Source organism: Topomyia yanbarensis, chromosome 3 (assembly GCF_030247195.1).
Source record: "Topomyia yanbarensis strain Yona2022 chromosome 3, ASM3024719v1, whole genome shotgun sequence".
Lineage (NCBI taxonomy): Eukaryota > Metazoa > Arthropoda > Insecta > Diptera > Culicidae > Topomyia > Topomyia yanbarensis.
The window spans coordinates 219,020,854-219,036,418 of NC_080672.1; the positions used below are offsets into that span (position 1 = coordinate 219,020,854).

The following is a 15,565-nucleotide window of genomic DNA, read 5'->3' on the forward strand; positions in this document are numbered from 1 at the left end:
TCAAAAAATAATCAAGTGTCCCCAAATTAGGGATCGAGTCTCCACTAATCAAAGAATTTTCCAGTTTTTTGTCGTTTTCCAAAAATGCTCATAGCTCATGTCCAGTATAATATTTCCATGTAATTTTTTTATGATTATCAGTCAACCCTAGAAACAATATAAAACTACAAAAAATACATAGTTTTTGTATCATTCCACGGAGTAGGATTGAAAAATAAAAAAGGGGATCAAGTCTCCTCAGTCTCCCCTATATCAATTGGGCGACTTCAGTGCTGGTTTTCGATCTTATCCAACTAAAAGTAATATTTGTGAATGTGATGTACCTGCGATGATGCTTTTGGTGTAGCAGGTGTTAACTCTCTTCCATTGTGATCAAAATGATGAACGTGGTGGTGCTTATGGTCACGATGTGCTTTTCCAGCACTCAGCGCAACTTTATAAATTTGCACCATTGTCAGTTCGAAGTGTAAATCTGTATCAGTAGGACCAGTTACTGATGAACCTCCGGAGTATAGCTTGCCGTTTGGTTTTATTTCGTATTCTACAAGCTGAAATATATTAATGTGAAACGAACATGTATAATGAAAAAGAATCGATTGAATGATATGCTCTGAATGTCTTAATGACTTACACGGTTGTGAAATCCGCGACCCACTCTTTCTGCCTTAATCCATAGTTGCCACTCACCAGTTTTTCCATTCCATGAAGCGCATACATGATGCCAGTGGCGTATCTTGAATGGGTAGTTGAGTCTGAAAGCAAATAAACATTTTAATAATAATGGAAATAGTTGTTTACATGAAATATTATAATTATTTCTTCTTTGTGAAGGTAAAAGGTGGTCGACAAAATTTGGTTGTATGAGTGTGTTAATCACCCTACCTCCCACTGGCAGGCAGCGATTTGCAGAAAAATAGTTATTTCCATGTATTTATACACATACCTGTAAATAACTTGGTTCCAGGATTTAGGTAGGTACTAGCTCAATTAATTTTCCCATTGCCCATTTCGTATACAGAGCAAACCGTGTTCCGAGGTAATCGTTTCATCAACCAGCCCCGCCGCAATATTATGTTTGTATGAAATGGATTTCAACATTACAATAAGACTTTCTATTTCTTACGTGAGGTAAGAAATCGACACGTAGGAATTCCTAGAAGATCCGTCTGAAAATCTTTAAAATCGTGAGCGACCATTTTATATTCCTATGAAACTTTACACGTTTCACCGGCATAGAAGACTAAACACTTTCCACAATCAGTAAGATTATTTTGCAATTTTTTAAAAGAGCGTAGAAATTTCGACGTGAATTAATTTCAATTTTTTTGATCAATTACAGTATTTTATACAGCAAAACTTTCTGAGAACGAGTTACAAGGAATTAATATTTCTGTACGAAAAAAAAATATGCCTTGAAAAAAAATGTTGTGTCATTTTTCACGAAAACAAAAATTTTTGTTAAAAATTTAAATTGCAAAAAAAAACATTTTTTCTAATATTTTATATTTTGTCAACAAAAACCTAAACAGAAGAGAAACATTTTGTTGTGTGATGGAGAACTTATCGGTAAAAAGGTTTTCTAACAATAGCTTTATACATGTTTTCAAAATTCCATACTGAATGACATAAAGTACTGTAATTTTATTACAGAATATAATTCTATGCATCGTTTTAAATTAAAATTCTTTTAATAAAAATTCTCCAAAATACGATAGTTTTCGACATATTGGGAATTTTTTCTCACCAAAATAGTTAAAACGTTTGATTATGACTTTTTTTAAAGTTACCCCATCATAAAATGTCAAAAATCTAATGTTTTACATTTCTTATAAGAGAAATGTATAGAATTCGCTCAAACTTTCTAGATTTTTTCCGAGGCCCGGAGGGCCGAGTCTTATATACCAATCGACTCAGCTCGACGATTTGGGACAATGTCTGTGTGTGTGTCTGTGTGTGTGTATGTAACGGACAAATTCTCATTCATGTTTCTCAGCAATGGCTGAACCGATCTTATCCAAACCAATTTTAAATGAAAGAACTAAAAAAACAGTAAGAACGCTATTAATTTGTTTTTGATTCAGATGTTTAGTTTCCAAGATATGAATGTTTGAATGCATAAAAATGGCGTTCTTGCAGTTTTTTTGACTTATCTGCCGAAATTCACAACATAGATTAACAATTTATATGTTTTTAGACAGCTTTAACGAATACCTTTCGAACAACCTATAGATTGTAAAAAATGGGACTATTATCAAAAGAGATATTTAACATTAAATGCGGACGAAAGATTTTTATCATTTCTCATTGCCAGAAATATGACCAAAAACATGTAATCTATTATTAACGCCAAAACGGCTTATTTTAGGTCAATAGTATTTTCAGAGAATTTAATGGAGGCAATATGCCCTTTCTTTTGGTATTGTGCTTTTGCTGATTATCCCCCTATGAGTGAGATATTTTCACAAATTTTCTCGGAAGTGATTATATCGAAATGATGCCTTCAGCAAATTTGTAGCTCTTACTTTTGCGAATAACTTTACTGAAGACTTCAAATATCTATTTTGAATAATTTAAAAGTTATGCCTTGTTGTTTGTGGATTACTCTTTGTCGCCTATTTATTGTTCAATATAGTAATAATCCATTGAAATAAGCCAGACAGTATTTCGATAAAACGAATTTTGTATTTCATTTTTCTATCTACAACCGCTAGAAATAATCACCGAACTCTTCCAAGTTGTCTGGAAGGAAATTGATAACTTATCAGTGCAAAAATGTTCATTTGTGCGAACCTTCTGACTGCAATTTTTCTAACTTATGACCGTCGGATCGATCTAAAACATATCGGAAAATGAAAAGCGAAATAAATAACTCCAAGCAACGGCGTAGCCAAGAGAACGTTTTGGGGTTTAACACAACACAACACCCCCCCCCCACCACACCCAAAAAAAAGAATTGGATTGAAGATTGATAATCTGTTGTTGTAAACATCATGAGGACTTTTGATAAATTTTCGGAATGGGGTCCTGATATGTAACTGATATGTGACCTCTGTTTCTCAGAGATAGCTGGACCGATTTGCACAAAGTTAGTCTCAAATGAAAGGTACAACCACAAATGAAAAGTACAAGTACAAAATCTCATCGGCTGCTATTGAATTTTTTATTAATTGGACTTCCGGTTCCGGAGTTACGAGTTGAAGAGTGCAATCACACAGCAAATTTCCATATAAACTTAAAAAATTTCAAAATCAAATTTGTATTTTTGATGCCAAATTACTTTAAAATGCATGAAACATTGAGATGTTTAACATGAATTGACTATTTTGGAATTTGGTACATTTTTGCCTTTCTCATATAGAAAAAAAAATGTAAAAATCGTCAATCATATCGGCCCGGAGGGAGTATGCAGTGAGGGGTTTCTACTTTAAAATTAAAACTAGTTTAAAATTTCTTAACAAGTTGAAAATTTTCGGCAGGACCTGGACCTCCCGGATCTTTCTCCATGATCCGCCGCTGGTTTCAAGCGATGTTTCAGTATCACATAGTATCTCAAGATCGTGGCTGTCGATCCATTGTATGTATGTGCAAATCGTACTGAACATGTACTATTCATTTCCACCATTGTATTGAACATAACCAGCCATGGAATCGTAGTCTGGACAAATGAGAAAAGCACAATTGCACCACTAGGTGGATTAAAACAGGTTTTTATTTTGGGAATGCGTCGAGTTGAGACGAAAACGTAATATGATTAATAACGAGGATAACAATTTCCGAATGTAGAGAGAAATTTATGAAAAATGACGATTTCCATTCGACTCTAGCAGGTTCTGATCGATTTTGATGAGCATTTGATTTTTGTAGTATGACCAATTATATGTATAGGTCAAATATTTAAAAACAGTAATTTAAGGTCAAGATAGAATCATTTTGAAACCGCCAATTTCGGAAGTTTAGTATCTTCGATGAGTTTTACAAACGTTAAACAGCGCATCATTTGATAAAATAATTTTGACGGTATATCGTCCAAGAATTATTTATGGTGAATTTTCTCAGGTTAATACTCACGACTACAATAAAGTCTCAACAAATACGCTAAAGACACGAACTCTGTTACTATTATCTGAAAAATTAATTCTGCATAATTTTAAAACTTCAAAAATTACGGTTTCGGAATTATCCCGTTTGGACAGTAAGATCGATTTTCACCAAACCCCCACCAAACCGAATTTCTGGCTACGCCGCTGACTTCAAGTAAGTAGAAACAAAGTCTTTCTACACTCGTTCACAAGAAACTCCTTCGAATGCTGAATATCTATTATAATACATTGAAAACCCCGATTTTATCAGCTAAATATGAACATATGTTTGATGGGCTCTAGCAGACGAACAAGACTGAATTCGAGTAAATCCTTTCTTGAGCATGTTTTCCTTATCATGAAGATGGAAATATGTAAAAATAAAAAGTTCATCATAATCAGAAATAGTTATCAGACTACATCAAGGGACGGGAAGAATATTTTAACAGTTTCAGTTTATTATAAAAAAAAATGCCCGATTTAGGCAATGTCCCCATTTTGTCATCCTAAAATACACCATGAGATTGATAAAAATGGGTCTTTATTGTATGTATTATTCACTGTGTTTCACATTAATAGGTACATTTCTTTTTTGGGGATTTTTTTATTGCATCGAACTACAACAATTTTTAGGTAGCTTTCAACGGGTTATTTTATAGACTTCTTCCAAAATTTGGCGAACCTATTCCAATTCGTATACCAATTAATTGGTATACTTAAGGGTTTATATGTTGCAGATAGAGAAAATACTGAAACTCTCAGCTTTTTCCTACACAATATTACGAAAGCTTATTAATCAATTTTTCCTAATAAGTTTGTGATAATTATAAACTATTTGAAATTTTTTAATAGTTTATTTTTTATTTAACCGTGATTTTTTAATAGGATTCGAGTGTGTATCTTCGTCGCGAGCGGTTGACTCTCGTAGAGCTCCCTTCGAGTCGGTTAATTTTCATCATTTTTGGCACAGTTTACTGTCTCCCGGTTATTAAAAGTGTTAATAACGGTGCAATTTAACAATTATACAAAGTGAAGTGGTTTATAAAAGCATTTTTCGACATATTTTCGACAGACGCGAGTGGTGACAGTTTGTGAAAATTAAATTCCGGCAAATGAAAAAATATCTTTTCCTTGCATTACGGGCCGTCGATTCCCGATGCAAGGACAATAAAAGTGTACAGAAAACATCTAGAAACACAGTGTACATTGTAAAAATAGTGAAAAATGGTTTTTCAGAGAAAAAAATTCGATCCGAAAAGTGAAAAAAATATGGCAATAAGAAAAATTGACATTCAAATAATTTGCGTTTCACCAGCGACTAGCGACTACCAGGTGTCGCCCAAAATTCTTCGCCCGAAAAATAGGTGGCAAACCTGCCGGTCGGCGATCAGCAAATTTCGTCCGCGTCCCTTGTCACCTATTTTTATTGAGTGTTTCATCGGCGGTGCTGTCTTTAAAAATGAGCCGCCTTGGATATTCAACTGTTTTTTTACTGTATTATTTTATTGCAAATGAGTATAGGTTTTGAGTCTTTTATATTCGGGATTGCAGATATTTTGTCGCATGTAAATTTTGGGTGTTCGTTGATGTGATGGCGCTGTAAGGGAACACGTATCTGCCGGTCGGCATACTTTTCTTTGGACTGAGCAAACTAATTTTTATGTTTCTTTAGGGTTTGTTTTACCAACGGGGGAACTGATTTACAGTGCATTCAATGTGCTTTGGGAAAACACATGGCCTTACTTGAGTGGAATGATGACTTCAATCATGTATAAGGTTTGAGCATTGACAATTCGCGAGAGGGATCGGTGACCGGTTGGCAATTACCTTCAGTAATGTCAGCACGAAGAATAAGTGTTTTGCTGTCATTTTCATTGAGCTTAGTTTTCTATTCTATCGCATGCCTCCACGCGAGTCTATTGATGGCATTTGGTCCTTAGACCGGCGACGACTGGGAGCTATCAGCCTTCTGCCGATAGTAGCAGAATGAGAGTATGCGATATAGCCGAGAAAACAATACCGTAAAAGTTGTTCGGAAATCAGTGCCAATAAGACTTTAATTTAACTAGTATCGATGATCGCGGGTCAATACGTACTGAAAATTCGCCGCGTCTGTTTTAATGAATCTAATTTCAAGTTCCGTTATTGGTAACAAGCCCGTGCATCAGGTTAACGATCCTCTGTATTTCCCTTCAATGTTCGATATAATCGTTCGTATACGTGTATTTCACAAACAATCCGATATTAGAAATAGGAAATACTTTCGTTGATTTATAACATCTAGAGCTATCATAACTCTCTGTCTGTATAACGTTTTATCACTCGTTTCCAACCCAAAAAATATATCGTAGAGAAGGAATAGCGAAATTAGTCTAAATAATGTCGCAATAAATAGTGATCCGGCCCATTACACAGATAAGATTATCTTTTCTAGGCAATACTCCCACGATCGGCTGTGTGGATGTGAAATTGCTTTTGTTTAGAAAACAGGATACTCTCGGTAGATCTTATTTTTCGAGCGATCGTGTTCTCGAAAACTAACTGCATTACTACCTAATAAACTATGCTATACAGGTCGCATCGCTTGCTTGGAGCGAATCCTAGACCCTATTCCCTTCCAAACCACCAACTCCGCGATACCTGTGGAAGATTCTGATAAACCTTCTGTATAAGATTCCTCATTTTATTCAAACGATCGCCGGGTAAAATCAGCACCGACATGATAGAAACCACGAAAAAATTCGTTGTGTGATTGAATATTATTAAAAAAATATAAGCAGTGCTCCTTATAGCCGGCTATCCGGAGTTCAAGGTGCTTATTTTGCTAATCGTATTAATACAACAAATGATAAATTTCCCAAATTCTCGGCAGCCGTCTGCCCAGAGCAATTATTACATGATAACGCTATTGGCACACTTACTAACAACTCTCCCCATCCCGTGATACATGTGGAGATGCAGAGGATTCCTCGGTCTCTAGTAGCAACATGTATCGGACTAACATTCCTTCCTTCCCCAGAAGATCTGCATTCGGACGTGGCCGGCGTCGGTATTGATCAGCATGCAGGGATCAGAATAGTTTGTACAATGTGGCTCATCATGTTATTCCCAAGCATGTTGTTCCAATGAACATTTTGCAACCTAATTTGGTTCTGGTCAATAACGGAGTAGCAACTACGGGCGATCTCTTATGCTTATGCTTATGCTTATTTAACCGTGATTTTTTAATAAATAGTGACCATCGCTTCACAACGTAGTCTATTTTTCATGGCTTGCGGTGAGCACGATCTCTCGAATTGCTGAACTGAAAATTATGGAATAGAAATTAATTTTTAGTATTCTTTACAAATTTAACTCGCCGCGCAGATAGCTCTGAATTAGACCCGCAGGTGCCCTAAGACGATTTCGCTAGATTTTCAGAGCACTGTGCACCCAGTGCATTAACGCAAGTGACAATAGTTCTTAAATAGGAAATAAAACCAGGTCTGGAAATATTCACTGTTGATTTTCTTTGAATGGTATCACGGCTAGTATTGCCCTTTTCAAGAAAAAGCGTTGATTTCTTAGTTCTCAGTCGCGTTGGAAATTTGAGTAAAGTATAAACTTCAAATTGATTCAAAAAAAAATTTCGATTTTTTTGGCTCAGAACAATATATAACCCCTTTAGGAAAATTCAGTTTTTCCACCACAATTTAGATATTTTATTAACAGAGCATTAACAATAATTCGTTGGTAAGTCTATTTTATGGGCCTTTTTTTCGCTTTCCCATTGATTTGGTCTGAGATTTCTAGCACTGATGTTGTCCTATGCTGATTTGAGCGATTCTCTGAGTCCTGCCACTATGTTCTAAAACGATATTATATCCGAAGAGAGTGATAAGAGTTATAAGAAATGTCTCATCACACCGTTAGGTGGATTAAAAGCGTTTTTGCGTTTTAAAGACGTAAAAGAAACTTTTTCAGCATATTTGGAGCATGGAGAAGTTTTCAGTAAAAAAGTTTTTCTAAGAGCAACTATCTTTTTATAATTCATACTATTTGCAGTAAAAAATGCAATGTTCGTTTTGAATGATATTCTTAACACCTTTTGAAATCAAAATACTCATAACAAAAAAATTCAAAAATGTAGTAGGTATCGAGATATTTTAAATTTTGTTTCAACAACACAATTATTTTATTTTACTACGACCTTTTCAGAAGTTGTTCGCGTTTATCCATCAATAACAATAAGTTTTTCAATTGGCCCATAACATTTCCTGTAGCTTTCTCTTTGACATCAAGGCGATTTTGTAAACCATTTGAAAGCTACATGGAAACAGCTAAAGCGATCTGCAGTGACCAATAAGGCGAATAAATTTCCTACTCGTGTGTCGCTTTGTCTACTTTACAAAGCAAAAGTCGGTCGATGTCTACTGCGCAAACAATATAACAATATATCGTTCCTTACCTACCGTGTGATAGTGATGAGGGTCGGTGCACAGCAAAAAGAAGCCCCGCTGCGGATGAATTGAATTAAAAGAGTGTAATTGTAAAGTGTTGTAAGTGTAATTAAAAGATATTTGCAAAAATACGGAGAAGTCGATTCTGTTATACACGATACATAGAGAAACTTTTTCCTGGGCATTACTTATGGTGTTCGTGTGGTGAGCATGCGTGTGACCAAGGCAATTCCCTTGTACATAACCGTCAAAGTCTTATCTAGCGAAGATATTCTACTTCATCAGACAATACTGGTCACGCGACCAGAGAAAATTCCCATGTGCAAGTTCTGCACGAAGATGCTACATTACGGAAGAGCCTGCGCTGAAACTATTGAGAAAAAATCCTCAATCCAACTAAAATTACCATCTTACGCTAAACCACAAACAGCAGGAAATCCAACATCTTCGGATCAAGCAGTAACGAATGTCAATTCAAGAAAAATCGCGTCTAATGTCTCTTACCTAACAACCAGCAACAACAATGAAGCTAATGTCAAAGAAGATGGCCATATAATAGCGACTCATAAGATTAATGCACAAACTAAAACAACTGACCGTGAACAACATGCAAGTAGCACAGATGAGAACATGGAAGAGTACGACAACGCGAAAGAAGGTGAACCAAATGACCCCCAAGATGCAGCGAACAACGTAGCTATTTCTTCACCGCCAAAGAAAAGAATCTCAACACCCAGCCGCAAGTTACGTCAACAAGATACTACGAATAAAAAATAAATAATGTTATATTCTTTATTTTTACATATTGTGAAAGATTACCTTACCTTACTTCGGAGTGAATTCCCGAAATAAAAATATTTGACGACATATTTGCACTGTAGTTATCGAGATATTTTAGTAGTGAACCGCGGGGCCAAAATTTTTCTAAAATTCTACAAAGTTCCTAAAATTTTATATTCTGTGCATAATCCTTGTTTAGGTGGTTCTTAACAAAATATAATTTTTTCAGCGTTTCAAAAAATTGAATTCATTAAAAATTATTGGTTGCTAAAAAATGGAGAAAAATTACATTTTAAAAACGCTACGGGTGAGACCGTCACCCCAAAGGGGCAAGAGCGACTCCCTTTTGAACTTTCTTTTTGTCCATTTTTTCCATTAAAAATGTATTGTGTATGTGTGATAAAGTGCAATTATATGTATATGAGTATGTGTGATGCAAACGCATGCTTTCTGTAGTTTCATCGCGTAGCAAGAGGAAGAGCATTCGAATGCGTGGTGTTATGAATAAATAATGTTTAACGCATGGTTTATATTATGGTACGGGTTTTCTCAAGTAATTCTTTCGAGCCTAATTGCCTCTTGTATAGCCATTCTAAGTAGGAAGAGCTGTTCTGCAAGCAGATTATATACGCTATTACTAGGACTCATTCACTTAAAAGTGACGCACGCTTCGTAGTAAGCTATCCGGTTCGTGTAGTGATTTTTCGGAACACTGTTGATCAATAATCCGGCGGTCAATGAAAATTTTTCATCAATACCATTTCAAAATCTCATATTAGATTATACTTTTCGTTTCTGTTTGTAATATAACTATGAATCACGTTCAATTTAATTCTTAATTTTTTTGGTCAGCTTTTAGACAATAATAAATGCAAAAAAACATAGTTTCCGCGCAATTCAATTATTAACATGACGTAATTATAGTATAATTGAACACAACAAATATACCAGTCGTTTGTATCGATTCAAAAACGCGACACAAATGTGAAAATCATCCTTTTTAGTACCTACCGTCATCGGAGGTTACTTACGCCACGGGGGCTACTTTACGCCAAAATTAAAGAATGATACTTGAGCTTCTAGTTCAAATGTAAAGTTATATGATGATGATGATGTAGTGAACCCACCTTCTGTGCAAGGGCTACGCAAGTGACTGCAGTTGCTTTTAACATCAAAGCCAAAAGTTACTAGCAAACGTCTTTCAATTTATCACTGTATGAAGGGCCAAAAAGGGTTGGGTCCATAAGAAGAAGTTCTTATGCGCACTCCATAGAGAAAATGAATCTCCTTCTAACAATAAAATCCAGACGGTTGAATAGCAGCATTTGCAATACTTGTTAAGTATGTTACTATGTTTTAATTGCCGCAAGGTTCTACTGTATCGATTTTGTTGGCCATTTTCGGCAAATTTGAGACTAAGAGAAACGAAAGCAATGAAATTGAAAGACGGATAGGTATTCTAGAGCGAATCAGTTATAAACTTAGAACGGAAAACTAGAACTAGGCAGGCTCATATGGACATGATCGAAAGGAAATGTGAAGAATTCTTTGCCTTATGCAGAGTAGGAGTTGGGCGTTGCACCCAAGTCTACCGCATGGTCTATGGTAGAACATAACTCATCATCATGGCCAGCGTCGGCGGTAAAACATGATGATGAGTTATGTTCTACCATAGACCATGCGGTAGACTTGGGTGGAACGCCCAACTCCTACTCTGCATAAGGCAAAGAATTCTTCACATTTCCTTTCGATCATGTCCATATGAGCCTGCCTAGTTCTAGTTTTCTGTTCTAAGTTTATAACTGATTCGCTCTAGAATACCTATCCGTCTTTCAATTTCATTGCTTTCGTTTCTCTTAGTCTCAAATTTGCCGAAAATAACCAACAAAATCGATACAGTAATACTTGTTAAGGCACTGCCTGATGGTTTGTATGAGACGAGCGCGTCACACTTACCGTGCCATGGCAGATAGGAATATCTACGATAACTACATACAGCCATATTCGATTATCCGTAGTCTCGATTATCCGTAGACTCGATTATCCGTAACTCGATTATCCGTAGAAAATGATTCGATTATCCGTAGTACGACAATCCGAAGAAATTGTTTCGATTATCGGCACATTATTTTTTCTCAAGCTACATCACACATTTATAATTTATTATGTGCTACTAACTACAGTTTCTGAAAGAATAACTATTTTCTAAAAAATAATGAAAACTTCGTAGAAATACAGAAATTTTAATTATTTAACATATAATTTTGAATTCGATGCGATGACTTACATATTTTCATACACCAATCAATTACAATTGATACTAGCTACAATTTCTGGAAAACCAGAATTTGATGTTCTCAAAAATATTCACAAAAATACCTACAGAAATATCATATTTTTCACAAAATTTTTTTTATCCAAATATTTAAATACAAAAATCGATAGAAATTGATATCAGCTACAATTCCTGGAAGCACAAAATTTTAAACTCTCGTAAAAATTACAATAATTTGGAAAAATAAAGAAGTTTCATATAATCAACAAATCTTTCAATTCAATCCGAAGAAATTGTTTCGATTATCGGCACATTATTTTTTCTCAAGCTACATTACACATTTATAATTTATTATATGCTACTAACTACAGTTTCCCAGATCGTATCAACCACCCGGTGTGATCGGTTGAGTTATCTTTTTGCTCTGGCCCTGTTCTTGTTCGAACAACCAAGTGCTCGGCCTGCGCCACCCGGATCTCTTTTTCAATCTCGGCCTCAGCCATCCGACACCCATAGCCGCGGTATTTCGATACCCCAGTAATAGTTACGCGAGTGAAGTACCCCATCAGCTGATCAGTAGTGCGAAACATTGGCATCACTGTTTGCTACACCCCGGTCGTCAACAAAGCTAGTAGTTTTCTTTTTAATTTATACTTGTTGAACAATCGTGATCGTTTTTATTTTTGTACTATTTATTTTTCGTGTTAATCGGTTGTGCAAGAACTTTGAAGTTTCGTGAACTTAACCAGCATCATATCTGATAGCTGCAAGTGCTGTTTTTAGTGAAAGTGATAGTTTCGTATGTTTTTTTTACTTGACGTTATCACTTTGCACAACGTTACGCTCAATTTGTTTGCAAAAGCGACATCTTCTGGTGGATAGCTGATAGTTGCATGCAAGTTCGCTTCATTTTTGCTGCGTTTATTGCATACCCGGTAGGCGTTATTTTCTTCGCTCAAAAGCATAGCTTGTACCAACTGCTCGAAAGTCATAAATGATTCTGAGCGAATCCCGTGTCGTGGGTACTGCGGAAATTCGTTTCACATGATATGTGGCAAGTTGAATTATGACGTTCGTGATGTCCTGGGAATCCACTCATGGAATTTATTATGGATGTGTAACGGATGTGCTGATTTGTTTTGTAACGATAATTTCCGCAGAATGGCTTCGCGTTGTTGCGACAATGCAATGCCCGACGACAATTCTCTGAAATCATTAAAGGATGACATAGCTGATTTAAAAGATGTCGTTAAAGCTCTCTCGGTTAAAGTCGACACAAAACCGCTATCTCCAACGGTAAATACACCTTGGACAAGGATTGCTGCATATAATCCCGTTACAAACACTCCTAAGCGCAAGCGTGAAGATGATGAGCTCAAAGCAAAAATCACTAATATTCGTGAAGCAAAAGCTGCGTTTGAAACGATAAAACAGTATCACCACCTGAGGAGCTGTTATGGGTCTACTTGTCTGCATTTGATCCCAGCACGACGGACGATGAAGTTTCTACACTTGTGAAAGATTGTCTGGGAAATGATATGCAACCAAAAATAGTTCGCCTAGTTCCTAAGGACAAGGATCTCTCATCTCTGAGCTTCATCACCTTCAAAGTTGGCGTTAGCAAATCATGCGGGGATAAGGCTCTGTCCAAAGACTCTTGGCCGGAGAACATCTACTTTCGTGAATTTGTGACCAACTCAAAAATTCAACGGCCTATTATCAGGATTGCTGCGGAGAAGAATCCATCTGGTGGTGGACAGTAGCGCCAAGCTATCCCCGGATAAACTCGTCTGTCTAACTTCATGTTCCTCGGTGAGCGACATCGGACTACCTGACGAATCGGCAACTTCTTCTGTGTCAGGTAAAGCCAAGAAGGGTATATGTCCTTCCGAAGCACTTCAAGATGCTGCACACCCTCAATGTAAATTTCACTTACAGTCTGCTGTTGAACACAACTCAATCGACTCTACCGCTCCAGCGAACCTTCAATGTCAAAATGATAATTTCGATCGCATCGCATCTGTCCGCTCAGGTAAACATTTGAATAATATATGTCCTTCCGAAGCTACACGTGATACTGCGCACCTTCAAGTATGCCTCCCATTGCACAGTGGTCCAGATCGCTAATTTAGGAGGAATTTTTACTTTCTGACAAACCTGTATAATTTAGCCGTATCATGTCTTAGGATGAATTTGTGTACTTTAGAAGATGCTTCTTTTTATTGGAATAGTTATTAGGGTGGTTCTAATTTATCTAAAATACGAAAATAAACTTTTTACTGATGAAAGATAGAGCTCCACAGTCTTCCACAAAGTTGTAAAGTAACTTATTTTGAATAAATTTGTTGAACATATTAAAGCTCTATCTCTTTTAGTTTTTGTTATACAAGAAATTTAAAAAAAAAGATTAGGGTGTTCCTGAAAAGAACGTTTTTTTAGTATAACTTTCGTATCTTTTACTTTTTGTTAACACAACCTTGGAACAGCTTATTGAAAACTTCAAGCCGAGTATTTTTCTCCAAGACACCGAAGGTCTAACTTTTTTCTTTAAAAAGTTATGGACACTTTTCGTTAAAAAAATAGCCTATTTCAAGGCTCAATATCGCTGATGCGGGCACCTAAAATTGAATTCTGTTTCCACCACATGAAAGACCATACTTATTAGTATATTTGAGCAAAAATTGGCGAATACGATATTTTTTTAAAATTTGCAATTTAGATTTAAAGTTTGTAGTTTTGCAGGTTCAACGCATTAAAGCATTTACACACATATCGTTGTATTATGAAAAAAGCCACTTTCAAATATCATTCTCTCATCGCAGCAAGCTTTGCATAAGTGAAACGACTGTCAAAAAAGGTTTCTGATTTTATTCGTTTTAAATAAAACTAGTAAATATGGATATTAGTCGAAGAGAGTTGGCGAATTTGCTTATTGCTGGTAAAAAGACAGATGAACTGCTTAAGTTCATTACAAGTAGTAATCCAAATGTAAAATTGAGACTTGTTAATGTTCGAAAGAAATTTTATATTTTGTTAAAACAACCTTTGAACAGCTTTTAGAAAACTTCAATCCACGTTTTTTCATAACTCTGAAAGTCTAACTTTATACTTTCAAAAGTTATGGAAACTTTTCGCTCATAAATAGCCCTTTTTCAAATGTCATTATCTCTGATTGGGGCAAATAAAAGTAAGTTCGGATTGAACCATAGAAAAGAACATACTTTTAAGTATATTTGAGCAAAAATTGGAAAATATTATTTTTTTTAAGCATGTAATTTTAAATTTACTAACCAAAGTTTTAAATTTTATCGCATAGCGACATAAAAGAAATTGCCTAAAGCCTTTGTATTTCCTTTTCTGTTTTGCTTACATATCAACAATACTGAATGTGTTCATTAAAAATAATTTGGCTATGACAACAATTACAAGCATTATTCAACATAACATGCTGCCAGTAGGTAAGTGCAGTGAAGAAGTTCAAGAAACCAGGTATAAAAGTATTCGCAGCTTCCGAGAATTCCACGCACGCAAATTCGATCGACTCGTCAATCTTGATGACGTTTTCAAGAGACTTCTTGTTTCATCAGATCCTATAATTTCTCTTAAATGTAAACGTCGAATTCAACGAGCACCGCTGGATATACCTGAAAATGCAATGCATCTACTTTTGAATTAATTGGCATTGAATAAATTCTCCTTATATAAATCATAAATTGTTGTCATAGCCAAATTATTTTTAATGAACACATTCAGTATTGTTGATATGTAAGCAAAACAGAAAAGGAAATACAAAGGCTTTAGGCAATTTCTTTTATGTCGCTATGCGATAAAATTTAAAACTTTGGTTAGTAAATTTAAAATTACATGCTTAAAAAAAATAATATTTTCCAATTTTTGCTCAAATATACTTAAAAGTATGTTCTTTTCTATGGTTCAATCCGAACTTACTTTTATTTGCCCCAATCAGAGATAATGACATTTGAAAAAGGGCT

General features: G+C 35.5%; 1 protein-coding gene across 1 annotated transcript in view; it reads right to left on the minus strand.

Annotated features, from left to right (window-relative positions):
* Positions 1-15,565, minus strand: part of LOC131693880 (uncharacterized) — a 517,149-nt gene that overhangs the window by 92,620 nt on the left and 408,964 nt on the right. The window contains exons 4-5 of the mRNA XM_058982138.1: positions 632-752; positions 324-548 (exon numbers count right to left, since the gene is read on the minus strand). Of these exons, the coding sequence (XP_058838121.1) occupies positions 324-548; positions 632-752 (346 nt within the window). The remainder of the gene's footprint in view (positions 1-323; positions 549-631; positions 753-15,565) is intronic.